The 27,284-nt window shown below is 42.1% G+C and overlaps 2 protein-coding genes across 4 annotated transcripts in view; one reads left to right on the top strand and one right to left on the bottom strand.

Annotated features, from left to right (window-relative positions):
* The window catches only part of LOC119487033 (synaptotagmin-9-like), a 171,337-nt gene extending 148,049 nt beyond the window's left edge, over positions 1-23,288 (top strand). The window contains exon 8 of one of the 3 annotated variants that reach the window (XM_037767680.1): positions 22,416-23,288. In XM_037767680.1, the coding sequence (XP_037623608.1) occupies positions 22,416-22,493 (78 nt within the window). In that variant the 3' untranslated portion in view covers positions 22,494-23,288. Of the gene's footprint in view, positions 1-12,273; positions 12,382-16,373; positions 16,734-22,415 lie in introns of those variants that run through there. The other 2 variants (XM_037767679.1, XM_037767681.1) reach the window with 2 other exon arrangements.
* Positions 1-27,284, bottom strand: part of LOC119486724 — a 1,187,645-nt gene that overhangs the window by 413,552 nt on the left and 746,809 nt on the right. The window lies entirely within an intron of this gene.

Genomic DNA, 27,284 nt, shown 5'->3' with positions numbered 1-27,284 from the left:
TACAATAGGTCCTCGGACCGACTTTGTCGGTGCTCGGGCCCTAATAATAATAATAAGAATAATAATCATTTGAAATACAATAGGTCCTCGGACCGACTTTGTCGGTGCTCGGGCCCTAATTAAAGCTGCAAGCAGCGATGATCGGGCCCTCGCCCACGCGCGCACGTCGGGGGAACGCGCACGTCGGGGCACGTACATGTCTTCAGGGCAAGACTCTTATAAAACATGTCAAATTTGGGGAAGATTGGACAATGTATAGCCAATTTACAACAGCTTCCTGTTTCCTGTAGGGGGCGCTATGACTATCATGCATAATACCACACATATGTCTTCAGGCCTGGTCCATTATCCAGCTTGTGAAGTTTGGAGCAGATTGGACTATGTAAAGTCAAGTAACAACAGCCTCCTGTTTTTTGGCGAAGAAGCTTTTTCGCCGCCACGCCACGGCAACATGGTTCGATAACTTTTTGATCTTTTGATAAGTTTTCATCCCAAAGGTCTTAAGATACTACTGACCAAGTTTCACGTAGATGTGATTAATTTCTGAGGCAGAGTACATCAATGTGTAAAACATGATATTTCCTGTTACCACTAGGTGGCGCTATGACTGTGAGTCAAAATTTGCATATGGATGTCGTCAGACAGGGACCTTTATCAGGCATGAGAAATTTGGAGCATATAGGTTAATGTACGTCAAAGTTACAACAACTTCCTGTTTCTTGGCGAAAGGCGCTTTTTCGCCGCCACGCCACAGCAACATAGTTCGATAACTTTTTGATCTTTGAGTAACTTTTCATCCCAAAGGTCTTAAGATACTACTGACCAAATTTGAAGTTGATCGGGTTAAATCTCTAGGAGGAGTTCGTTAAAGTACAGCGCCTGGAAATGGTAAAAAAACGCCATAAAATCCAATATGGCCGACTTCCGGTTGGGTTTACGGTATACCTCCAAGAGGGTTTTATTTACGTCTCGTCATGGTACATATACCTACCAAATTTCGTAAATTTAGGGGAAACGTGTCGTCGGGGCTACTCAATAGGGGGCGCTAGCGAGCCAATTTGCCACACCCGAGCACGAAACCCATATCAGATATTTATTTCACGTACGTTTTATCTTGCATGAGAAATTTGGAGCAGATTGGTTACTATACGCCAAAGTTACAACAACTTCCTGTTTTTTGGCGATGAAGCTTTTTCGCCGCCACGCCACGGCAACATGGTTCGATAACTTTTTGATCTTTTGATAAGTTTTCTTCCCAAAGGTCTTAAGATACTACTGACCAAGTTTCAGGTAGATGTGATTAATTTCTGAGGCAGAGTACATCAATGTGTAAAACATGATATTTCCTGTTACCACTAGGTGGCGCTATGACTGTGAGTCAAAATTTGCATATGGATGTCGTCAGACAGGGACCTTTATCAGGCATGAGAAATTTGGAGCATATAGGTTAATGTACGACAAAGTTACAACAACTTCCTGTTTCTTGGCGAAAGGCGCTTTTTCGCCGCCACGCCACGGCAACATAGTTCGATAACTTTTTGATCTTTGAGTAACTTTTCATCCCAAAGGTCTTAAGATACTACTGACCAAATTTGAAGTTGATCGGGTTAAATCTCTAGGAGGAGTTCGTTAAAGTACAGCGCCTGGAAATGGTAAAAAAAACGCCATAAAATCCAATATGGCCGACTTCCGGTTGGGTTTACGGTATACCTCCAAGAGGGTTTTATTTACGTCTCGTCATGGTACATATACCTACCAAATTTCGTAAATTTAGGGGAAACGTGTCGTCGGGGCTACTCAATAGGGGGCGCTAGCGAGCCAATTTGCCACACCCGAGCACGAAACCCATATCAGATATTCATTTCACGCACGTCTGACACGTGTGCAAAATTTCAAAAAAAGTTCATTATCCCAAGCACCTCGTTTTCACGCTCAAAGACATAATAGAATAATAATAATAAGAATAATAATAATAATTAAAGCTGCAAGCAGCGATGATCGGGCCCTCGCCCACGCGCGCACGTCGGGGGAACGCGCACGTCGGGGCACGTACATGTCTTCAGGGCAAGACTCTTATAAAACATGTCAAATTTGGGGAAGATTGGACAATGTACAGCCAATTTACAACAACTTCCTGTTTCCTGTAGGGGGCGCTATGACTATCACGCATAATACCACATATATGTCTTCAGGCCTGGTCCATTATCCAGCTTGTGAAGTTTGGAGCAGATTGGACTATGTAAAGTCAAGTAACAACAGCCTCCTGTTTTTTGGCGATGAAGCTTTTTCGCCGCCACGCCACGGCAACATGGTTCGATAACTTTTTGATCTTTTGGTAACTTTTCATCACAAAGGTCTTAAGATACTACTGACCAAGTTTCAGGTAGATGTGATTAATTTCTGAGGCAGAGTACATCAACGTGTAAAACATGATATTTCCTGTTACCACTAGGTGGCGCTATGACTGCGAGTCAAAATTTGCATATGGATGTTGTCAGACAGGGACCTTTATCAGGCATGAGACATTTGGAGCATATAGGTTAATGTACGTCAAAGTTACAACAACTTCCTGTTTCTTGGCGAAGAAGCTTTTTCGCCGCCACGCCACGGCAACATGGTTCGATAACTTTTTGATCTTTTGATAAGTTTTCATCCCAAAGGTCTTAAGATACTACTGACCAAGTTTCAGGCAGATGTGATTAATTTCTGAGGCAGAGTACATCAATGTGTAAAACATGATATTTCCTGTTACCACTAGGTGGCGCTATGACTGTGAGTCAAAATTTGCATATGGATGTTGTCAGACAGGGACCTTTATCAGGCATGAGAAATTTGGAGCATATAGGTTAATGTACGACAAAGTTACAACAACTTCCTGTTTCTTGGCGAAAGGCGCTTTTTCGCCGCCACGCCACGGCAACATAGTTCGATAATTTTTTGATCTTTGAGTAACTTTTCATCCCAAAGGTCTTAAGATACTACTGACCAAATTTGAAGTTGATCGGGTTAAATCTCTAGGAGGAGTTCGTTAAAGTACAGCGCCTGGATATGGTAAAAAAACGCCATAAAATCCAATATGGCCGACTTCCGGTTGGGTTTACAGTATACCTCAAAGAGGCTTTTATTTACGTCTCATCATGGTACATATACCTACCAAATTTCGTAAATTTAGGGGAAACGTGTCGTCGGGGCTATTCAATAGGGGGCGCTAGCGAGCCAATTTGCCACACCCGAGCACGAAACCCATATCAGATATTTATTTCACGCACGTTTTATCTTGCATGAGAAATTTGGAGCAGATTGGTTACTATATGCCAAAGTTACAACAACTTCCTGTTTTTTGGTGAAGAAGCTTTTTCGCCGCCACGCCACGGCAACATGGTTCGATAACTTTTTGATCTTTTGATAAGTTTTCATCCCAAAGGTCTTAAGATACTACTGACCAAGTTTGAGGTAGATGTGATTAATTTCTGAGGCAGAGTACATCAATGTGTAAAACATGATATTTCCTGTTACCACTAGGTGGCGCTATGACTGCGAGTCAAAATTTGCATATGGATGTTGTCAGACAGGGACCTTTATCAGGCATGAGAAATTTGGAGCATATAGCTTAATGTACGACAAAGTTACAACAACTTCCTGTTTCTTGGCGAAAGGCGCTTTTTCGCCGCCACGCCACGGCAACATAGTTCGATAACTTTTTGATCTTTGAGTAACTTTTCATCCCAAAGGTCTTAAGATACTACTGACCAAATTTGAAGTTGATCGGGTTAAATCTCTAGGAGGAGTTCGTTAAAGTACAGCGCCTGGATATGGTAAAAAACGCCATAAAATCCAATATGGCCGACTTCCGGTTGGGTTTACGGTATACCTCCAAGAGGGTTTTATTTACGTCTCATCATGGTACATATACATACCAAATTTCGTAAATTTAGGAGAAACGTGTCGTCGGGGCTACTCAATAGGGGGCGCTAGCGAGCCAATTTGCCACACCCGAGCACGAAACCCATATCAGATATTCATTTCACGCACGTCTGACACGTGTGCAAAATTTCAAAATGCGTTCATTATCCCAAGCACCTTGTTTTCACGCGCAAAGACAAGGAAGAATAATAATAATAATTAAAGCTGCAAGCAGCGATGAACGGGCCCTCGCCCCTTGCGCGTCGGGGATGCTGGCGGGACGCCGACCGACGCGGCCGGGCACCGTGAAGCCGAAACTCTGACGAGCGCCACGACGCCTGCCGCAAGGCTCTACGACAGGCACTCTCTGCTGAGCGATATAACACCTCCCACAAGACTCTACGACAAACGGATCACGAGTTATGAAAGGGGGCGTGGCTAATGTGTAGGGGGCGGGCATAACCTTCACCAATGAAACAGGCACTCTCTGCTGAGTGATATGACACCCCCCACAAGACTCTACTACAAACGGATCATGAGTTATGAAAGGGGGCGGGGCTAATGTGTAGGGGCGGGGCTAACCATCCCCAATGAAACAGGCACTCTCTGCTGAGTGATATGACACCTCCCGCAAGACTCTACTATAAACGGTTCATGAGATATGAAAGGGGGCGGGGCTAACGTCTTGGGGCGGGGCTATGAGTATAATTTTTCATATACATGTCATCAGTACTGGACCACCATCATACCTGAGAGATTTGGGGCAGATCGGACTATGTACAGTTGAGTTACAATAACTGCCTGTTTCATGGCGAATGGCTCAAAATGGACGCCACGCCATGTTCCGCTCGTTAAGTGAAAACTCACGATTTTAATAACTTTTCATCTTCAAGGTCTTAAGATGGTCCTGACCAAATTTCAAATCGATCTGATTAAATCTGTAGGAGGAGTTCGTTAAAGTACGCGGCCTATAAAATGCTAAAAGTGACATGAAATCCAATATGGCCGACTTCCGGGTGGGCGGAGCTAATGAAACCCAATGAGGAATATGTTTCAAATGATGAGTGGGATATGCATACCAAATTTCATGATTATCGGATCAACTTTGACAAAGTTAAAATTTCAACGCGTTAGGGGGCGCTATAGAGCCGGCTAAACACACTGAGCCTAATGGCTATATATTTAAATAAAGTTCACAGGTGTCTATCATCTTGCCAAATTTCATGAGTTTTCGAGTACCTAAAGGTATGTTCAAAATCTGAAAGACATAAGGGGGCGCTAGAGAGCCAACATGCCACGCCCAAGCAAAATTTCACCACTAAAATGAAGTAATTACTAGTTTGGATGTGTGTGTAAAGTTTCATAAATTTTTGTGCATCCTAAAGTCTTCAAATATGCGTTCGTAAATTCTAAAATCACGCAGGAAGTCCAACATGGCTGACTTCCTGTTTGCCGAAGAAATCTCAAAATCATTTAATCCAGGTATGAGGGCGTGAGCAATGACATACTTGAATTTCGTGAAGATCGAAGAAACTTTCTCTGAAAAACTGCGTACGTTAGGGGGCGCTATGGAGCCCTCTGGAGACACCCGAGCCCAGTCACTCCAGAACATTGAATTTCCCACCAGTTCTGACGCATACTCCACTTTTCGTGAGTTTTGGGGATGGCTAAGGTCGTCAAAAACGCGATCTTGCAGCGGAAAAAGAATAATAATTAAAGCTGCAAGCAGCGATGAACGGGCCCTCGCCCCTTGCGCGTCGAGGATGCTGGCGGGACGCCGACCGACGCGGCCGGGCACCGTGAAGCCGAAACTCTGACGAGCGCCACGACGCCTGCCGCAAGGCTCTACGACAGGCACTCTCTGCTGAGCGATATAACACCTCCCACAAGACTCTACGACAAACGGATCACGAGTTATGAAAGGGGGCGTGGCTAATGTGTAGGGGGCGGGCATAACTTTCACCAATGAAACAGGCACTCTCTGCTGAGTGATATGACACCCCCCACAAGACTCTACTACAAACGGATCATGAGTTATGAAAGGGGGCGGGGCTAATGTGTAGGGGGCGGGGCTAACCATCCCCAATGAAACAGGCACTCTCTGCTGAGTGATATGACACCTCCCGCAAGACTCTACTATAAACGGTTCATGAGATATGAAAGGGGGCGGGGCTAACGTCTTGGGGCGGGGCTATGAGTATAATTTTTCATATACATGTCATCAGTACTGGACCACCATCATACCTGAGAGATTTGGGGCAGATCGGACTATGTACAGTTGAGTTACAATAACTGCCTGTTTCATGGCGAATGGCTCAAAATGGACGCCACGCCACGTTCCGCTCGTTAAGTGAAAACTCACGATTTTAATAACTTTTCATCTTCAAGGTCTTAAGATGGTCCTGACCAAATTTCAAATCGATCTGATTAAATCTGTAGGAGGAGTTCGTTAAAGTACGCGGCCTATAAAATGCTAAAAGTGACATGAAATCCAATATGGCCGACTTCCGGGTGGGCGGAGCTAATGAAACCCAATGAGGAATATGTTTCAAATGATGAGTGGGATATGCATACCAAATTTCATGATTATCGGATCAACTTTGACAAAGTTAAAATTTCAACGCGTTAGGGGGCGCTATAGAGCCGGCTAAACACACTGAGCCTAATGGCTATATATTTAAATAAAGTTCACAGGTGTCTATCATCTTGCCAAATTTCATGAGTTTTCGAGTACCTAAAGGTATGTTCAAAATCTGAAAGACATAAGGGGGCGCTAGAGAGCCAACATGCCACGCCCAAGCAAAATTTCACCACTAAAATTAAGTAATTACTAGTTTGGATGTGTGTGTAAAGTTTCATAAATTTTTGTGCATCCTAAAGTCTTCAAATATGCGTTCGTAAATTCTAAAATCACGCAGGAAGTCCAACATGGCTGACTTCCTGTTTGCCGAAGAAATCTCAAAATCATTTAATCCAGGTATGAGGGCGTGAGCAATGACATACTTGAATTTCGTGAAGATCGAAGAAACTTTCTCTGAAAAACTGCGTACGTTAGGGGGCGCTATGGAGCCCTCTGGAGACACCCGAGCCCAGTCACTCCAGAACATTGAATTTCCCACCAGTTCTGACGCATACTCCACTTTTCGTGAGTTTTGGGGATGGCTAAGGTCGTCAAAAACGCGATCTTGCAGCGGAAAAAGAATAATAATAATAATCCCCAGAAAAACAATAGGTTCCTTGCACTTCGTGCCAGGACACCGTTGGGTCCTGGCACTTTCGTGCTCGGGCCCTAATAATCCCCAGAAAAACAATAGGTTCCTTGCACTTCGTGCCAGGACACCGTTGGGTCCTGGCACTTTCGTGCTCGGGCCCTAATTAAAGCTGCAAGCAGCGATGATCGGGCCCTCGCCCACGCGCGCACGTCGGGGCACGTACATGTCTTCAGGGCAAGACTCTTATAAAACATGTCAAATTTGGGGAAGATTGGACAATGTACAGCCAATTTACAACAACTTCCTGTTTCCTGTAGGGGGCGCTATGACTATCACGCATAATACCACATATATGTCTTCAGGCCTGGTCCATTATCCAGCTTGTGAAGTTTGGAGCAGATTGGACTATGTAAAGTCAAGTAACAACAGCCTCCTGTTTCTTGGCGAAAGCGCTTTTTCGCCGCCACGCCACGGCAACATAGTTCGATAACTTTTTGATCTTTTGATAAGTTTTCATCCCAAAGGTCTTAAGATACTACTGACCAAGTTTCACGTAGATGTGATTAATTTCTGAGGCAGAGTACATCAATGTGTAAAACATGATATTTCCTGTTACCACTAGGTGGCGCTATGACTGTGAGTCAAAATTTGCATATGGATGTCGTCAGACAGGGACCTTTATCAGGCATGAGAAATTTGGAGCATATAGGTTAATGTACGTACAAAGTTACAACAACTTCCTGTTTCTTGGCGAAAGGCGCTTTTTCGCCGCCACGCCACGGCAACATAGTTCGATAACTTTTTGATCTTTGAGTAACTTTTCATCCCAAAGGTCTTAAGATACTAACTGACCAAATTTGAAGTTGATCGGGTTAAATCTCTAGGAGGAGTTCGTTAAAGTACAGCACCTGGATATGGTAAAAAAAACGCCATAAAATCCAATATGGCCGACTTCCGGTTGGGTTTACGGTATACCTCCAAGAGGGCTTTTATTTACGTCTCAGTCATGGTACATATACCTACCAAATTTCGTAAATTTAGGGGAAACGTGTCGTCGGGGCTACTCAATAGGGGGCGCTAGCGAGCCAATTTGCCACACCCGAGCACGAAACCCATATCAGATATTTATTTCACGTACGTTTTATCTTGCATGAGAAATTTGGAGCAGATTGGTTACTATACGCCAAAGTTACAACAACTTCCTGTTTTTTGGCGACGAAGCTTTTTCGCCGCCACGCCACGGCAACATGGTTCGATAACTTTTTGATCTTTTGATAATTTTTCATTCCCAAAGGTCTTAAGATACTACTGACCAAGTTTCAGGTAGATGTGATTAATTTCTGAGGCAGAGTACATCAATGTGTAAAACATGATATTTCCTGTTACCACTAGGTGGCGCTATGACTGCGAGTCAAAATTTGCATATGGATGTTGTCAGACAGGGACCTTTATCAGGCATGAGAAATTTGGAGCATATAGGTTAATGTACGACAAAGTTACAACAACTTCCTGTTTCTTGGCGAAAGGCGCTTTTTCGCCGCCACGCCACGGCAACATAGTTCGATAACTTTTTGATCTTTGAGTAACTTTTCATCCCAAAGGTCTTAAGATACTACTGACCAAATTTGAAGTTGATCGGGTTAAATCTCTAGGAGGAGTTCGTTAAAGTACAGCGCCTGGATATGGTAAAAAAACGCCATAAAATCCAATATGGCCGACTTCCGGTTGGGTTTACGGTATACCTCCAAGAGGGTTTTATTTACGTCTCGTCATGGTACATATACCTACCAAATTTCGTAAATTTAGGGGAAACGTGTCGTCGGGGCTACTCAATAGGGGGCGCTACCGAGCCAATTTGCCACACCCGAGCACGAAACCCATATCAGATATTCATTTCACGCACGTCTGACACGTGTGCAAAATTTCAAAAAAAGTTCATTATCCCAAGCACCTCGTTTTCACGCTCAAAGACATAATAGAAGAATAATAAGAATAATAATCATTTGAATTACAATAGGTCCTCGGACCGACTTTGTCGGTGCTCGGGCCCTAATAATAATAATAAGAATAATAATCATTTGAATTACAATAGGTCCTCGGACCGACTTTGTCGGTGCTCGGGCCCTAATAAGAATAATAATCATTTGAAATACAATAGGTCCTCGGACCGACTTTGTCGGTGCTCGGGCCCTAATAATAATAATAATAAGAATAATAATAATCATTTGAAATACAATAGGTCCTCGGACCGACTTTGTCGGTGCTCGGGCCCTAATAATAATCATTTGAAATACAATAGGTCCTCGGACCGACTTTGTCGGTGCTCGGGCCCTAATAATAATAATAATAATAATAATTAAAGCTGCAAGCAGCGATGATCGGGCCCTCGCCCACGCGCGCACGTCGGGGGAACGCGCACGTCGGGGCACATACATGTCTTCAGGGCAAGACTCTTATAAAACATGTCAAATTTGGGGAAGATTGGACAATGTACAGCCAATTTACAACAACTTCCTGTTTCCTGTAGGGGGCGCTATGACTATCACGCATAATACCACATATATGTCTTCAGGCCAGGTCCATTATCCAGCTTGTGAAGTTTGGAGCAGATTGGACTATGTAAAGTCAAATAACAACAGCCTCCTGTTTTTTGGCGAAGAAGCTTTTTCGCCGCCACGCCACGGCAACATGGTTCGATAACTTTTTGATCTTTTAATATCAAATCTAATATGTGTCCTTGTCGTGATGTGTTTTTACTATACATATTACAATTAACGTCATGACATTAACTTTTATATAACTTAACATTGTATATATTATATATATATATATATATATATATACATATATATATATATATATATAAAATATATATATATATATGTATATATATATATGGAAAAGTTAGAAGGAAAAGTTTTAAAGTTATTATTTTTTGGGGTGATTTTTGAAGTATTTTATTGATAGGACAGTGGATAGAGTGTTGGAAAGGGGGAGAGAGAGAAATGACATGCGGAAAGGATTACAGGCCGGATTCGAACCCGGGTCCACCGCTGCTAGGGCGCTCGCTCTACCGACTGAGCTAAACCTGAGCTAACCAGCCGCCGAAGGAAAAGTTTTGTTTCATCATTGGAGGTTACAAGATTTGTATTTCTTCATATGTTCTTAGTATTTTTCTCACGGATTAACCCACAAGAAAAGATTATATTCATTTTTAATTGTATTTTTAAGTAGAGTTTTTCCCAGACAGTGTTTTGTTTCAATTTAGGAGAGGGTTGGTTGCAGTATACAACCATTACCGGTTTCCTGTAGGGGGCGCTATGACTATCACGCATAATACCACATATATGTCTTCAGGCCTGGTCCATTATCCAGCTTGTGAAGTTTGGAGCAGATTGGACTATGTAAAGTCAAGTAACAACAGCCTCCTGTTTTTTGGCGAAGAAGCTTTTTCGCCGCCACGCCACGGCAACACGGTTCGATAACTTTTTGATCTTTTGATAAGTTTTCATCCCAAAGGTCTTAAGATACTACTGACCAAGTTTCAGGTAGATGTGATTAATTTCTGAGGCAGAGTACATCAATGTGTACAACATGATATTTCCTGTTACCACTAGGTGGCGCTATGACTGTGAGTCAAAATTTGCATATGGATGTTGTCAGACAGGGACCTTTATCAGGCATGAGACATTTGGAGCATATAGGTTAACGTACGACAAAGTTACAACAACTTCCTGTTTCTTGGAGAAAGGCGCTTTTTCGCCGCCACGCCACGGCAACATGGTTCGATAACTTTTTGATCTTTTGATAAGTTTTCATCCCAAAGGTCTTAAGATACTACTGACCAAGTTTCAGGTAGATGTGATTAATTTCTGAGGCAGAGTACATCAATGTGTAAAACATGATATTTCCTGTTACCACTAGGTGGCGCTATGACTGTGAGTCAAAATTTGCATATGGATGTTGTCAGACAGGGACCTTTATCAGGCATGAGACATTTGGAGCATATAGGTTAACGTACGACAAAGTTACAACAACTTCCTGTTTCTTGGCGAAAGGCGCTTTTTCGCCGCCACGCCACGGCAACATAGTTCGATAACTTTTTGATCTTTGAGTAACTTTTCATCCCAAAGGTCTTAAGATACTACTGACCAAATTTGAAGTTGATCGGGTTAAATCTCTAGGAGGAGTTCGTTAAAGTACAGCGCCTGGATATGGTAAAAAAACGCCATAAAATCCAATATGGCCGACTTCCGGTTGGGTTTACGGTATACCTCCAAGAGGGTTTTATTTACGTCTCATCATGGTACATATACCTACCAAATTTCGTAAATTTAGGAGAAACGTGTCGTCGGGGCTACTCAATAGGGGGCGCTAGCGAGCCAATTTGCCACACCCGAGCACGAAACCCATATCAGATATTCATTTCACGCACGTCTGACACGTGTGCAAAATTTCAAAACGCGTTCATTATCCCAAGCACCTCATTTTCACGCGCAAAGACAAGGAAGAATAATAATAATAATAATAATAATAAGAATAATAATAATCATTTGAAATACAATAGGTCCTCGGACCGACTTTGTCGGTGCTCGGGCCCTAATAAGAATAATAATCATTTGAAATACAATAGGTCCTCGGACCGACTTTGTCGGTGCTCGGGCCCTAATAATAAGAATAATAATCATTTGAAATACAATAGGTCCTCGGACCGACTTTGTCGGTGCTCGGGCCCTAATAATAATCATTTGAAATACAATAGGTCCTCGGACCGACTTTGTCGGTGCTCGGGCCCTAATAATAATCATTTGAAATACAATAGGTCCTCGGACCGACTTTGTCGGTGCTCGGGCCCTAATAATAATAATCATTTGAAATACAATAGGTCCTCGGACCGACGTTGTCGGTGCTCGGGCCCTAATAATAATCATTTGAAATACAATAGGTCCTCGGACCGACTTTGTCGGTGCTCGGGCCCTAATAATCATTTGAAATACAATAGGTCCTCGGACCGACTTTGTCGGTGCTCGGGCCCTAATAATAATCATTTGAAGAACAATAGGTCCTCGGACCCGACGTTGCCTGTGCTCGGGCCCTAATTAAAAATGAAAATGTGAACAAAGAACAGTCATTCATTTCCATTTTTTAAAATCCACAGGGAGCCACTGGAGAGGAGCTAAAGGGAGACAATGTGGCTCCGGAGCCGCAGGTTGCTGACCCCTGAGCTAGACAAGGGAGACCATTACAACCTCACAACAGTGATACAAAAAAAGACGAGATAGCGACATGGTCGCCAACAGCTAAACAGCAGACATATCAGACTGTGACTGGAGCACCGAAGGGTGAAATGATGTCAGAAGAATCTAATCCACCATTCAACACATTAACATCATTTCATAAGAGGCAGTTATGGGGACAGCATAAGAAAACAGCTTTGTACTTAAGTCAACGCGATTAGTGCAGAGACCTTGCTGTGGCCCAAGACAAAGTCACATAATTGTGACATAATTCTTGTAACATCACATTGGGGGTGTGTGGTCAGCATCAAACAGGAAATTGACCCCAAAAAGTACGAGGTAAGAGAACAGCGCCAAATAGAAAGAGAGACTGCAAGGTAGAGTGGAAAAGCTCATCATAACAGGCTAACACATAATATCAATCCACCGTAGACATATATTTAAGGTTAATAAAAACAAGAAATCGGTTTAAAATATTCTTTGAAATATATCATTAGGGTTGAAAGCAAAGGCCAACACTGATGAAACTCTGTGTCCCAAATTACCAAAAACGTCCCTGAAAAATAATTTTGTGGCAGTTACAACAAAATGGCGAGCCATGCTTTACAATTACAAAAACTGTCCCAATATAGCTGAATTCCCCCTAATTAATATATATACTGTATATATAGCAAACAATTGTTTGCAATGTAAAGATAAAGTGGAGTAATGTCTACCTGAGCAGAGAATGAAGTCACTCTCACTATATACAGTGTAAATATAATGTAGTGAGAGTGACTTCATTCTCTGCTCAGGTTGACATTACTCCGCTATATCTTTACATTGCAAACAATTGTTTGCTGCTTTATTAATGCTCTGGATTTTAAATTGAGAACATTTAAACAAAATACACCCCATGACATTCTGGTGAGGAAGAAATAACTTGTAAAGAAAGCGAGAGCACTTTAGAATAATGGATATGAGGATGTTTCAACAACAGCTTGCTCTCTTCAGAGCTTCACACATTCATGCATGATGACACTCAGAGCAATGTGAACTGTGAACTTTAAAACACACACAAAAATAACTCCTCTGGAAAAGAATAAAATACAGTTGGAAGATGAGAGCTGGTTTAAAATGCTGCTTTTACTTTTCTTCCCGATAGATAGGTGGTGCAGGTTTGTAATTTGTGGAGCTGTACTTAGGTCTGCTTTGCATCAAAGACTCTGTTTCATTTTTATGGAATATATAATATATTGGAGCAAATATGATTAAAAAAATATAAATTTATAAAATGGTCGCTATATGGTGACAGTAGTACATGAAACAGGTAACCTGAAAAAAATCATGTTCCTCTGGTGTCCTCCGGTGTCCTCCGGTGGTCCTAACGGCATCTGCAAGATTTCACAGACCAGAGGAAAACAAGCAGTCAGAGCTGATCTGAGGTCTGCTGTCCAGCTGCCGTCTATGAGAGCCGGCCGTCAATCACTCGCAAACTCCGACCAAACGGTCAAACTAGGCAGCGCTGATCAAATATGAATCAATATTCTGTTAAGTTAATTTCTATTTCTCTCCTCGGATGTTCTCAGAATCATCTTGTAGTGCACGGTTTAGCTGTAAAATTAGAAAGTTTATGACGCAGCCGCCATTGTAAAATCTGTTGAAGGAACGCCAAGTTCTGGTCACATGACCAGAGCACAGCCAATAGGAACGTTCCTCAATTAAATGACCTGTGATTGGTCAAAGTCTCCCGTCACGGGGCTAGATGTTCTAAAGCCTGAAAACAGAGCCATGAGGAGGAGCAGAAGTCTAGTTACTCTCAGAACATTTGAATTACAACATACTGAAAGGTTATTATGGAATTTTTGCCCATTGATGCCAAAAATATACTGCCTACTGCCACTTTAAGCCTACTCTTAGACGTGGAGAAGGTGTCTGCCTCCCGGACTGAAACTGGGAGCTGGTTCCACAGAAGAGGAGCGTGATAGCTGAAGGCTCTGGCTCCCATTCTACTTTTGGAGACTCTAGGAACCTCAAGTAACCCTGCTGCATTCTGGGAGCGCAGTGCTCTAGTGGGGTAATAGGTTACTATGAGCTCTTTAAGATACGATGGGGCCTGACCGTTTAGCGGTTTGTAGGTGAGGAGGACAATTTTAAATTATATTCTTGATTTTACAGGCAGCCAGTGCAGAGAAGCTAATACAGGAGTAATATGATCTCTTTTTCTAGTTCTTGCCAGTGCACGTGCTGCAGCATTCTGGATCAACTGGAGAGTCTTAAGAGACTTATTGGAGCAGCCTGATAATAAGGAGTTTCAGTAATCTAGTCTAGAGGTAACAAATGCATGGACTCATTTTTCTGCATCGTTTTGAGACAGGATGTGTCTGATCTTCACAATGTTACGTAGATGAAAGAAGGCAGTCCTTGATGTTTGTTTTATGTGGGAGTTAAAGGACATATCCTGATCGAAGATAACTCCCAGATTCGTTACGGTGGTGCTGGAGGCCAGGACAATGCCATCTAGAGTAACTATATCATTAGATCATTTGTTTCGGAGGCGCTCGGGGCCAAGTACAATGACTTCAGTTTTGTCTGAGTTTAACATCAGGAAATTGCAGGTCATCCAGGTTTTTATGTCCTTAAGGCATGCTTGAAGTTTAGTTAACTGGTTGGTTTCGTCTGGCTTGATCGATAGATATAATTGGGTATCATCTGCATAACGATGAAGTTTATGGAGTGTTTTCTAATATCATTGCCTAAGGGAAGCATATATAAGGTGAATAGAATTGGTCCAAGTACAGAACCCTGTGGAACTCCGTGACTAACTTTGGCGTGCATGAAGGACTCATCGTTAACATGTACAAACTGAGATCAGTCTGATAAATAGGACTTAAACCCCCTTTTAGGGGTGTAACGATACGTTTTTACAACAATACGATACGTATCACTTTCCATGGTTACTATTTGTTTCAAGGATGATATTTGGCTCATCTAGAGCGATACGATATAATTTGGCCAAAAATTCAATCAGTGTGACTGAAATAAATATCTGATACTGGACAGTGCAGGTCAGGATTCCTCAAAGTTTTTTTTGTAAGGGAATCAGGGATAAATTAATCATGGATATAAACAAGTAAACAACGATTAATGGCAAATACATACAGCTTTTATTAGAAAATAATAAAGTGCAATTTCAGGACCTACTGATTCAGTTATCAAGACATAAGGTTGTGTAATATTTAACAAAAAATAAAATACACCAACTTCTATTCAATTTAAATGAACAGTGTTTTAACCTGCTGCTTCTGTCCTCATCTTCAATATAAACGGTAGATCAATAATACAGAGATCAACCGCTGATAGTGATCTAACAGCTGATAGTGATCAACAGTGATCAACAGCTGATAGTGATCAAACAGCTGATAGTGATCAACATCTGATAGTGATCAAACCGCTGATAGTGATCAACAGCTGATAGAGATCAAACAGCTGATAGTGATCAACAGCTGATAGTGATCAGACAGCTGATAGTGATCAGACAGCTGATAGTGGTCAAACAGCTGATAGTGATCAACAGCTGATAGGGATCAAACAGCTGATAGTGCTCAAACAGCTGATAGTGGTCAAACAGCTGATAGTGATCAACAGCTGATAGTGATCAAACAGCTGATAGTGATCAAACAGCTGATAGTGATAAAACAGCTGATAGTGATCAACAGCTGATAGTGATCAAACAGCTGATAGTGATCAACAGCTGATAGTGATCAAACAACTGATAGTGATCATACAGCTGATAGTGATCAACAGCTGATAGTGATCAAACAGCTGATAGTGATCAGACAGCTTGGGACAGAATCATTCCTCTACAAACGCTGGTTAAATAATCTGCTGATACTAATCAAGTAGTCCACCTACAGGGTTCATTTGGGCTCTTTTCACACATGAAAACATACGGGAAAATATTTTAAAACTACGTTAGACTAATGTCAGTAGAATTTCGGTCTTGTTTTTTACTTTACTCCCATGATAATTTGCCTCACAGACCGTCTGCTCTCCGGCTGGATATGCAAGGCTGATACTGCGTGCATATCAACATCAGAACAGGATAAAGGTATTTTTCTCTGAATAAAAAATGCACATGGGAGTTGAAGCCACCAACACCTCGTCACGTAAGGCCCCCCAAATTAAACTCTGCCGACCGGCACCTCGGCACCGCAGCGCCGACAGTTCATGCAGACCGGTGCCTGTCTCCCTCCACGCAGCTACCGAGTGAGAGAGCGAGGAGTCCTGGCGAAGGGGCGCCGTTCATCTGAATGCACGCTCGCGCTGCAGAGCCGGCCAAGCTGGCCATGTCGATGACGTTATACACAAGGAGAGTGAACCGGAGTAACGTTTAACATTTCTTTACTAATAAAAGTGCTAATATGTACATACATATGACGTTTGTCGTACTTACAAGGTGCAATTTCTTCCGTCCGGGACACACAGGGAACGTCAGGAGTGCGTGGCGGCTGCGTGGCGTGGTGGCTGTGTGATTCACGCATCGGGTATTCACACCAGCTGCGTTTCAGCTGCTTGTCTGCTGCATTTCCGCTCCTGCAGCTGCTGCTGTCAGCTCTTTCTTTCTACATAGAGTTTGCCTTTTAATGGCCATTTCACTTCATTATAAATATCATTTATATTTATTTTAGACAGAGAAAGGTTAAGAAACGTGTGGTAATTTGTAAATAATAGTAATAATCAACAATTAAAACTGTACTATATTCATTCATGGAGCTCTCCAAGTCACTGCATGATCTAGAACACTGTCCGGCACACATTTCAGAATAAAAGCCTCGTGTTAACAAATTAAGGAATTATGTCCACAGAAATAAATGCTTGAGGGCTTTTATTTTGAAATGAAAGCAAGAAGTGTTGATTTAAAAATAAGTCTTTACTTTTTTTCATCTCCGTAACATATTCTACAGATAGACATTGAAACTGTAGTAATGTAGCTGATATGATGTTAATATACAGTCAATAGATCACCTTCCCTGTCTGTTGTTGCTGTGAGACGCGCGCGGCACGCGTCAAAAATAGGCGAGACCTCTATTCTGTAGAAGAGACGCAGCTGAGACGCGCGTGTGGCTGCTCTAACCTGTTACCACGGATGCCAAAATAAAAAACAACAGATAACGCAGCCGCCACGCGCTCCTGACGTTCCTGGTGTGGATGACACTTTAGTATCAAAATCTAACAACATCTTACAAATCGATTTTAAATCGATATACGTCCCCCGTGAAGTACAACTTGCCAAGTACCTATCAGTGTAGTTGGATCATAGGAATATAAATCGATACATCGATATAGTAGATGAATCGTTACACCCCTAGTTCCTTTAATGCCAATTACATGTTCTGTTGTATTTCAACAACAGAACTGTTTTGAGGGCAGTTTAAGTCTCCATTCAGGATATTTTTTCCTCATATTTTCACTCGACTTGTGAATGGTCTATCCCCACTTAGCCGGGGTGCGTACATGTGTATACTCGATGTGTGTGAGTGAGGAGCAACAGGAAACTACAAATTCAACTGGATCTCGTAGTGTTTCAGTTACAGTACATGTCCACTGCCTCCGTCTTCTCCACGCTTCCCATTCATTGTCTATGTAAGCAGTCATGCAATGCATTCTGGTAGCATGGTAGCGTGATTCGAGAGACGCTCCTCATTTGCATAAAGTTGAGGTCTAGGTTGCTTTATACAAATCAGGGGCGTCGTGGGCGTGACTTGCCGCCTCTGGAAACTTTTAAATCCAATTTATTTTTCAATCCAAAATAAAGACAGATTCAGCAACTGCGTGGCTTATATCTCAAATCAAATATTTTCAGAAACACATTTCTGTGAACTATTTTCGTGATAGAAGAACGTTTCGAAACAAGTCACCCCATGCTGGGAAATGAGGCGACCCCTCGCAATTAAGACGCTCCTCTCAACTCTACCATTGGGGTTGTGCAGGCAATTAGATCTCTTTTTATGCCGTAAGTCCACATGGTTATCTTATTTAGTTGCATCCTGACACCAGAATTTTTCCTGACACCAGAATTCTTAACCACTTCTCCCTGAGTGTTACTTAGCACCACATCAAGCTGCAGAAGTAAGTGAAACGTTAGCTGTCACACTGTGTCTACCAGAGATGTTGCAGTGTTGGTGGGAGGTCAGTTCAATTCAATTCAATTCAATTCAAATCACTTTATTTGTCCCCGAGGGGCAATTGTAGAGGCTCGTAGAGTATTACAATTAACAACACAAACAGGAAATTTGAAACGTCTTTAAAGTTAAAACAAAGTGATACTAATATAGTACTAATACTAGTAAATACTTAAAAATAGTGCAAATAGTGCAGTATACACAGTATACGGTACATATGGATGTAAAAAGCAAAACAAAAAACAGATGAATGAAAAACAGTCCAGGGCCGAAGCCAGTTGAGGAGCAGGACAGTCTTGGGGACAAATGTTGCCCTTCTCCTCTGTGTCCTGCAGCCTGGGCAGCGAAGCCGGCGTCCTGAGGGGAGCCACTCAAATGCAGGGAACAGGACGTGTGAGGGGTCCTGTAAGATCCTGCCGGCTGACCTTAGCATCTGCTGCTCGCAAAGGGTGGAGAGAGCTCTAACAGGAAGTCCAGTAATTTTGGAGCAGACTTTGACTGTGCTCTGCAGGCAGTTTCTATTTTGAAGGCTAATGGAGTAGAACCAGCAGGTGATGGAGAAAGTCATGATGCTCTCAATGAAGGAGTAGTAGAAGGTTGTGAGGATTTCCTTGCTGACCCCAAAAGAGTTGAGCTTCCTCAGGAGATATTGTCGCTGCTGGCATTTCCTGAGGATCTCCTCTGTGTTGGAGGAAAATTTCAGCAGGTTATCAAAGATTGTGCCCAGGTACTTATATTCCACAACAGTCTCTACAGGCTTCCCATCAGTGACCCTGATATTGCCAACAACGGTGAAACTAGAAGAGCTCTCTTGCTGTCTCTAGAGCCATTTGTATAGCACTAAAACACACACACACACACACACACACACACACACACACAGGTTGTGTCAGACACTCTCCAGTAGCCGTGTCTTATTTGAGGCCATTAGCAGCAGCAGCACTGCACTACAGCAGCAGGGCCTGAGATCCACACTAATGGCTTATTTGTGTTTCTTTAAAAGATTCACGCAGAAGTCATGAGGGAACCTGGCCCACTGGATATGTCACACATGCAAACACACACACACACACACACACACACACAATTACGCACACATACGTATCTAAAGTGAATGTAGTGATAAGCACACAAAGTATTCACACATAAAAACGAATACATTTCAACAAATAATCCAAAACACATGCAACATCTGGGTCTTGTGCAAGCACACACACACACACACACACACAAACACAAACACAAACACACTCTCTTTCAGACACATGCACACTCGCAGTTTTCTTATCCACTTTAAGTTTTTTTTTTATGGCTTTTCTGAAGTGTTGGAGTAAGCCTCACTGACCCTCTGACCGCAGTCTGAGAACATTAATAATTCACCAACTTGATCTCTTCAGCCAGCACTGTAAACACACACACACACACACACACACACACACACACACCAAGGCCAAGACAAACAACAACAAAATGAATGATTGAATTCCCCAGAGTCATTTCAAGCCAGTTCGGATTCTAGTGAGTGGAAACAAAGGAAATGAAGAAAGCAGGAAGCTCTGTTGCTTCCACTTTGTCACATGAATAAGTGGTTGAATAACAGAAAGGCACACTGCAGGGGGGGGCAACTCTTCAAGCTAGAGTTGGTAATCTTCTTCAAAAACATATTTTGTTATATTTCTTGAAATTCTCTTTACATCCCGACAGCAATCAATAAATCAAATGCTCTGATAAAAAAAGAAAAGAAAAAAGAAATCTGGTATGTGTTGCCGTCACAGGGGAATTCCATTAGCCGCTAGCTTGTCAGCTGTGAGTACTAACAATAACCATGTTCATTGTTTACGTTCATCATGATAAATGTGGGGGCGTGGCTTTGGAGGGAGGTCTGAAGGGACGGACTGTCAGTGTTGCTGACTTGTAGACTTTCTTTCTAGATGTAGGGACTTTTGGAGCTACTGCTGCTAGCTACTTTCATTGAAAAAGAATTGGTGACACAGGGCTGTGTTTTCAGTTGGATCATTTTCAAAATTTAAAGTTTAAAGTTTCTTCTTGTGCATATGATAATAATGAACAAAATAAAAACAGGTGCTTGCATGTGATAAGAGCGCACAGAGCAGTATAAAGTAGTAATGCCTCCTTGCGAAGGAGCATTTCTGCTCCTGCACTAATGCGGTCCCACGAGCACGAGGCTGTAACTCGACCCTCTCTACACGCTCGCCTGTCAAGCAGAGGCGGGGATGGAATTGGATGATGTCCGTCTCTGCTCCCGTGATTGCACTGCCATGCGGGCCAAACACAGTGCATAAAGCGCTAACCTTGGCGTGGTTCAAAGTTCAAATTATTTCAATTTTGACCTCGGCTGCCGCTGACCTTTCAAAGCGCAAACCAATGAGAGCAGTTGCAACTGTTGTTGTTGCCTAGGAAAAGTGTGTTCCTTGCGCTCTTTTTGGGGAGATATTTTACCTCCTGCCTCTTCAGTGCAAATCTCTTATCATGTGAAGGCAGCTTTAGGGGCCGCACACACGCCACGCCTTTTGTGCGCTCAAATTCATTGTTGTCAATGTAGGTGCACGGCAGGCACGCTCAATGCGGGAGCGACGCCGTCGCGACATGTAAGCGTTCCCAAGTGCCTATTTTTCGGGCCGCGACGGCTGAGCTCAGAGATAAAAATAGTTCAGCTTTTGGTACACTGCAGCTCGCACCGCATGTCATGGGACGAGGAACAACCAATCACAGCTGGCAGATATCTGTTCTTTCTTCCGTAAATATCGGTCTATGATAAATATACGGAGGAGAAGTTAATCATTTTAGTGCAGGGCTACCCAGAGCTTTACATCCGTCCCACGGACTAATTTACTAGCTTCACCCTTTCTGTCCAAGGACACTACAACATCCGGTTGAAAGGTCAGCCAAACTGACACAGAGAAATAGAGCAGTGATGTTACTGTAGAGGAATTTATGGTGATGGACATGCATGTATCTTTGTTTTAAAGCTTCAGTAGGCAGTATATTTTTGGCATCATTGGGCAAAAATTCCATAATAACCTTTCAGCATATTGTAATTCAAGTGTTCTGAGAGAAAACTAGACTTCTGCTCCTCCTCATGGCTCTGTTTTCAGGCTTTAGAACATCTAGCCTGTGACAGGAGACTTTGACCAATCACAGGTCATTTCATTGAGAGAGAGCGTTCCTATTGGCAGTGGTCCGGTCGGTCATGTGACCGGAACTTGGCGTTCCTTCACCAGATTAAACAATGGCGGCGGCATCACAAACTTTGTCATTTTACAGCTAAACTGTGCACTACAAGATGATTCTGAGAACATCTGAGGAGAGAAATAGACATTAACGTAACATAATATTGATTCATATTTGATCAGCGCTGCCTAGTTTGACCGTTTGGTCAGAGTTCGTGAGTGATTGACAGCCGGCTCTCATAGACAGCAGATCAGTTCTCTACTGCTTGTTTTCCTCCGGTAAGGGAAATCTTGCAGATGCAGGCACATGATTTTTTTCAGGTTACCTGTTTCATGTTCTACTGTCAGGATATAGTGACTGTTTTATAAAAATAACTTTTTTTAATCATATTTGCTCCAATCTCGCCTACTGATGCTTTAATTGTGTTTAGTTTAGTCAGTGCTAAATTACCGCAACTTCATCATCATCGTCATCGCAGCACCCAGGTTTTGGTTGCTTAGTAACGGCAAACGGCCTGCTGCAACAGCATGTGATGATGGTCCATTAACTGAAGGCATTGGCTCTCATATTAGAATAATAATTTACTTATATGATGTAAATACAATTTTAGTTTAAAATGAACTAAAAAAAATAAAAAAAACTTTTGTTTTGACCTGATTGTCCTTCTCTCCCGCTTTCTTCTCCTCTCTCTCTCTGTTGCGGTCCAGTGGGTCGGACAGGGAGCAACGGTGAGTGGAAGCCAAGGAGGATCCACCAATTCCCTGAAGACACCACCATCGCCATGACCACACACACACACACACAGTCTCATGGTGGTAGAGCGATAGATGATGGACCTGCCGATAGTCCTGCTGAAACGTTGAAACCTACAGTACAAGGTGTGACTAGCAAGCGACTACAGTAGTAGCAATAGCTAAAAGCCATTACTCAAACTGGTGTGCTATAGATTGAACAAGGCCTAAGTGTGCTAATACTGCTGCAAAAGCTAATCCCCACTTCTTACTCCTTCCTCTTGTGTCTTCACAACCAAAAATCACTTAACTACATTCCAACTGAACTACTAAAGTACTTTCATTTGCATTTTGAATTGTTATGCTGACGTATTAACAGGTTGAGATTATCAAGCTTTTTTAACAAATTGCAGTTTGTGGACCAAATTCATAATTTCTAGGCCAACGCGTGAATCTGTAACTTGTGATTTGTGTGAGTGAATAGCTATCATAGACGCAGTAAGAGTTAAACAGTCGAGGTTACAGATTTAGAAATGACCGAGAGGGCATTCCTGTTCAGCTCTTTTGAACATTTGTTTGGTGTCTAACATTCAAACTTGCATAGGTAAAGTGCTGCCTGAACACTGTGGCAGCCAGAGCAGACAAAGAGTTCCTTAGTGTTAAGCCTTAGTTTCACCTCTATGGTACTACTTCCTGCAAAGATGTAACCTGAAGAGGATTTGCTCCAAGAATGTGTAAAGCAGCAGACAGAGGGAACATAAAGTGTTTTATTTACTGCATGTTGAATTGTCATACTTTGTTAAACAGGGTGTGGTCAAAATAAAGGAAACACAGGTGTTGGGCGTGGCAGTGAAAGTGGCATGTTTTTCTGGCAAAAGGGCAGACTGCTGATCTCCTCGAAGGTAGTGATATAGCCAGTGGCGGCTGGTGGAAAGGTTTAAAGGTAGGGCTGTGCCACATCCAGTCAGTTTCAGCAAACATCCCGGTATGATTTAATGCAAAAAAGTGAAGGTATCAAAAACACATTACTACTTCTCAGTTAAATAATCAACAATTATTTTATTCCAACAGGAGCAGTAAAGAATGCTTAGAAAAAACACAACAGTATAACATGTACTCAGTGGTGGAAAGTAACTAAGTACATTTACTCAAGTACTGCACTTAAGTACAATTTTGAGGTACTTCTACTTTACTTGAGTATTTCCATGTTCTGATACTTTCTACTTCTACTCCACTACATCTCTGAGGGAAATATTGTACTTTTTACTCCACTACATTGATTTAATAACTTACTTACTTAACAGATTCAGATTATTAATACAAAATATAATCAACGAATAAATGATGTATTATTATAGATTAAACTACCCAGCAGTATATAAAGACATTAAAATGAGCTCCACCTACCAGCTGCAACATTAAAGTGATGAACACATTAATGCATCAATAAGTATAATCCAATAATATACATTATTCTGCATAATGTGTACTTTTATGTTTGGTACTTTCACTGCAGTCAGAGCTGATCTGAGGTCTGCTGTCCAGCTGCTGTCTATGAGAGCCGGCTGTCAATCACTCTGAACTCCGACCAAACGGTCAAACTAGGCAGTGCTGATCAAATATGAATCAATATTCTGTTACGTTAATGCCTATTTCTCTCCTCAGATGTTTCAGAATCCTCTTGTAGTGTACTGTTTAGCTGTAAAATTAGAACGTTTGTGAAATATGGTGAAGGAATGCCAAGTTCCGGTCACATGACCGGAGCACAGCCAATAGGAACGCTCTCTCAATGAAATGACCTGTGATTGGTCAGAGTCTCCCGTCACGGGCTAGATGTTCTATGCCTGATGTCAGCAGTAGCTCGCTTCTTGGGGCGATAAAATAATCGCCCCTCTCGTATTAGATTTGAGGACGCTGATTGGCTAAATTTAATGTCAATCGTTCAGAGCTTGAATCAGCTGTTGGCTAAGCTGCTACGTAGACCCGCCTGCTCGGGGCGATTTCTCCGTCGCCCCAGAGCTGAACTTCAGACATACAGACAGACAGAGGGGAGTCAGGGGACGGGCAGGAAAACCATATATTTTGCACGGATGATTTTCTATCATATTTTACAAACATTACTGGGGGCATACCGTATTTTAAACATGCAAATATTGATCATTTGTATAATTTATTATTATTATTATTAGTAGTAGTAGTAGTGATGTTTTATTATGTGTGGCTGTCTGGCTCAGGGGGGCGGCGCTCTATTGACTGGCCGCCACTGGATATATCTAATCTCTAAGTATGACTGATAATGATTCTCAGTGATATTCTTGGCTTCGAGTTAAAGGGACTGTTTGTAACTTTCAGAAATGTCTTGTTAACAGCTACACCTGTGGCCATTAAGTCAACTAAAGTCAGCGTCCTGTTGCTCGCGCTTGTGCTCGCTCTACATAGACATGAACGAGCATCGCTCGAAACAGTGAGGCGACACACGTCAGCTAAAAGCACAATATCACTCTATATTTCAGCTGCTTGGCAGTAATGTTAGCTGACCAGACGAAGGTCTCTCCATGAATCAATGCTGATCCTAGAGTTGGCTTTTCCTGCCTCAGCCTCCAGGGCTGAAGCAGGAAGAGAAACGTTATTGTCTCCGACCGCGGCCGGGAACAGGGAAGACACCGGCAACCGGTCGGAGACGATAATGTTTCTCACTGGGAACCCCGTCACTTCACAAGACACGGGAAACCTCTGTTGGTCTGGAGGAGCTGCAGCAGTTATTTCTGCACAAACGTCCACTGTACATTCACTAGATATTCTCAGAGCTACGAAGTCTTCTGCAGTGTGGAATGTGCGCGCATGCATGTGAGGTGGAGCGAGAACGAGCGCGGTGTGTGAGTGAAGGCAAGCAGGCAGAGGAGCAGAGTACAGCAGAGACTTCGGTCCTGGAAACCAAAGCTACGGTCTCCCCCGCGTCATCCGACCGCGGTCAACTTCACTAGATATAACTTTGCGTTTTTTTTGCTTCCGTGTAGTTTGTGTTGGAGTCTTGTCTGAACAGCGTAGCCACACGCGAGCATGCATATGCGAGGGCCCATTGGAAACCGACCTGGTAGATTTATACGTGTAAGAAGTTACAAACAGTCCCTGTAAAGGATAATTTTGGTTTATTAGAACTTGAACATTGTATTTGATGATGAAGATGACAATGTAATATGATAGAACTGTTAAATTAAAAAACACCTTTAAGCTACAAAATAAGTAAGGTGCTACAGGAGTCTTAAAACCCGAAAATGAGTTAGCCTGTTAGTACTTACGGTTCCCTAATCTGGAAGTTAATGTTTTTTTTTTAATGGGTCTTTAGTTAGATGCCTGAAATAAGGTCTGTGGTTAACACAAGCTTAAAGGTCTCATATTATGCCCATTTCCAGGTTCTTACTTGTATTTTGTGTTTCTACTAGAACATGTTTACCTACTTTAATGTTTAAAAAAACCTTTATTTTCCTCATGCTGTCTGCTTGAATATACCTGTATTCACCCTCTGTCTGAAACGCTCCGTTTTAGTACATTTCAATGGAATTGTAACAGAATTGTGTTGTTCGGAAACAGCTTGGGTCCATGTTTACATCCTGTCAGCTGATGTTATTTACATACACTGCAACAGGAAATAAACTGGGACACATTTAGAATGTTTACGTTTAAAACTTTGAAATGGTCTAAATATTGTAGATTTGTGACATCACAAATGGACAGAAATCCTGACGGCTTATTTCAAAAGCTTGGTTTCTGAATACAGGCTGCGTGTATTTCTCTGTGGATTAAGCGTTTCGATACTTTCACAGTATTTATATAGAACTGAAACCTGTTTATAATATAAAAGACATGAAAATCTCACTTTTTACAATATGGGACCTTTAAGAAATTGTAACGTTTTGTTCTACGACATAAAATACGTCAGTTAATATCCCACTCAGGAATTTTGAAGCATTTATGACTCCGACTCATCCTCCTTTACAGCCTCGTTAAGCATACTTGCGCTCATGCGAACGTGGTGTAGTTCGTTTATAGGCTATCATTAGCTTTTTACTTCTGGCAATTGCATTCACACTTCAAAAATCAGAAAAGTGGTGTAATGTGTAAGTATCACAAACGGTCGTTTGCCACATAGCTTATTTTCTGCAATAATCCAAAACCCAATGGAAAAATCCCATTGGCTTTTTGTTGGGGGAACCCAGGGCGATGCTAACTTCCTGGTTAGCCTACAAAAATACGTCATCTCTGGAGCACTCTATAGCTTGGCCAAGATAGACACCACCTATCCAGCTGCCCTGCGCTAGCCAGTCAAGCTGGCTAACATCAAACTAGAGTGTAAAGACTTGTGCCTTTTTGCTGGGGGCTTTGCCATCGTAAATCCAACAAATAATGAAGATGATCACTCAGAATCATGTTGTCATTAGTTTTTCCTTTGCCATGAAATGAGTGAGTTTTCACTCTGAAAACACACTTGCAGCAGCCCTATCCAACTGTAATAGTGTTTAATGTTACTCATTTAGACCACACCCTGCGGTTGTTTTAATAAGCCAGTGTTTGTTTGATGAAATCCAGATTAATACCAGTATTGTTTATGTCTTTGTATTGGACACCGTCACAATTAACAATGACAATTTCTTCTGTGTTTGTAGGTACAGTGCATGCATCATTTTTCGGAGTCATTTTTAAATCTCTCTTCTGTTGTGAGATACTAATCCAATTGTAAACACAAGATGTATTATGAATTTAAGGCAGACTGTGTACATTGTCCATTCAGATGTTATTAATAAATATTTCTATATATATATATATACTGTATAGCACGGATTGATT

This window comes from Sebastes umbrosus, chromosome 4 (genome assembly GCF_015220745.1).
Source record: "Sebastes umbrosus isolate fSebUmb1 chromosome 4, fSebUmb1.pri, whole genome shotgun sequence".
Classification (NCBI taxonomy): Eukaryota; Metazoa; Chordata; class Actinopteri; order Perciformes; family Sebastidae; genus Sebastes; species Sebastes umbrosus.
This window is presented reverse-complemented; position numbering and strand designations above follow the sequence as displayed.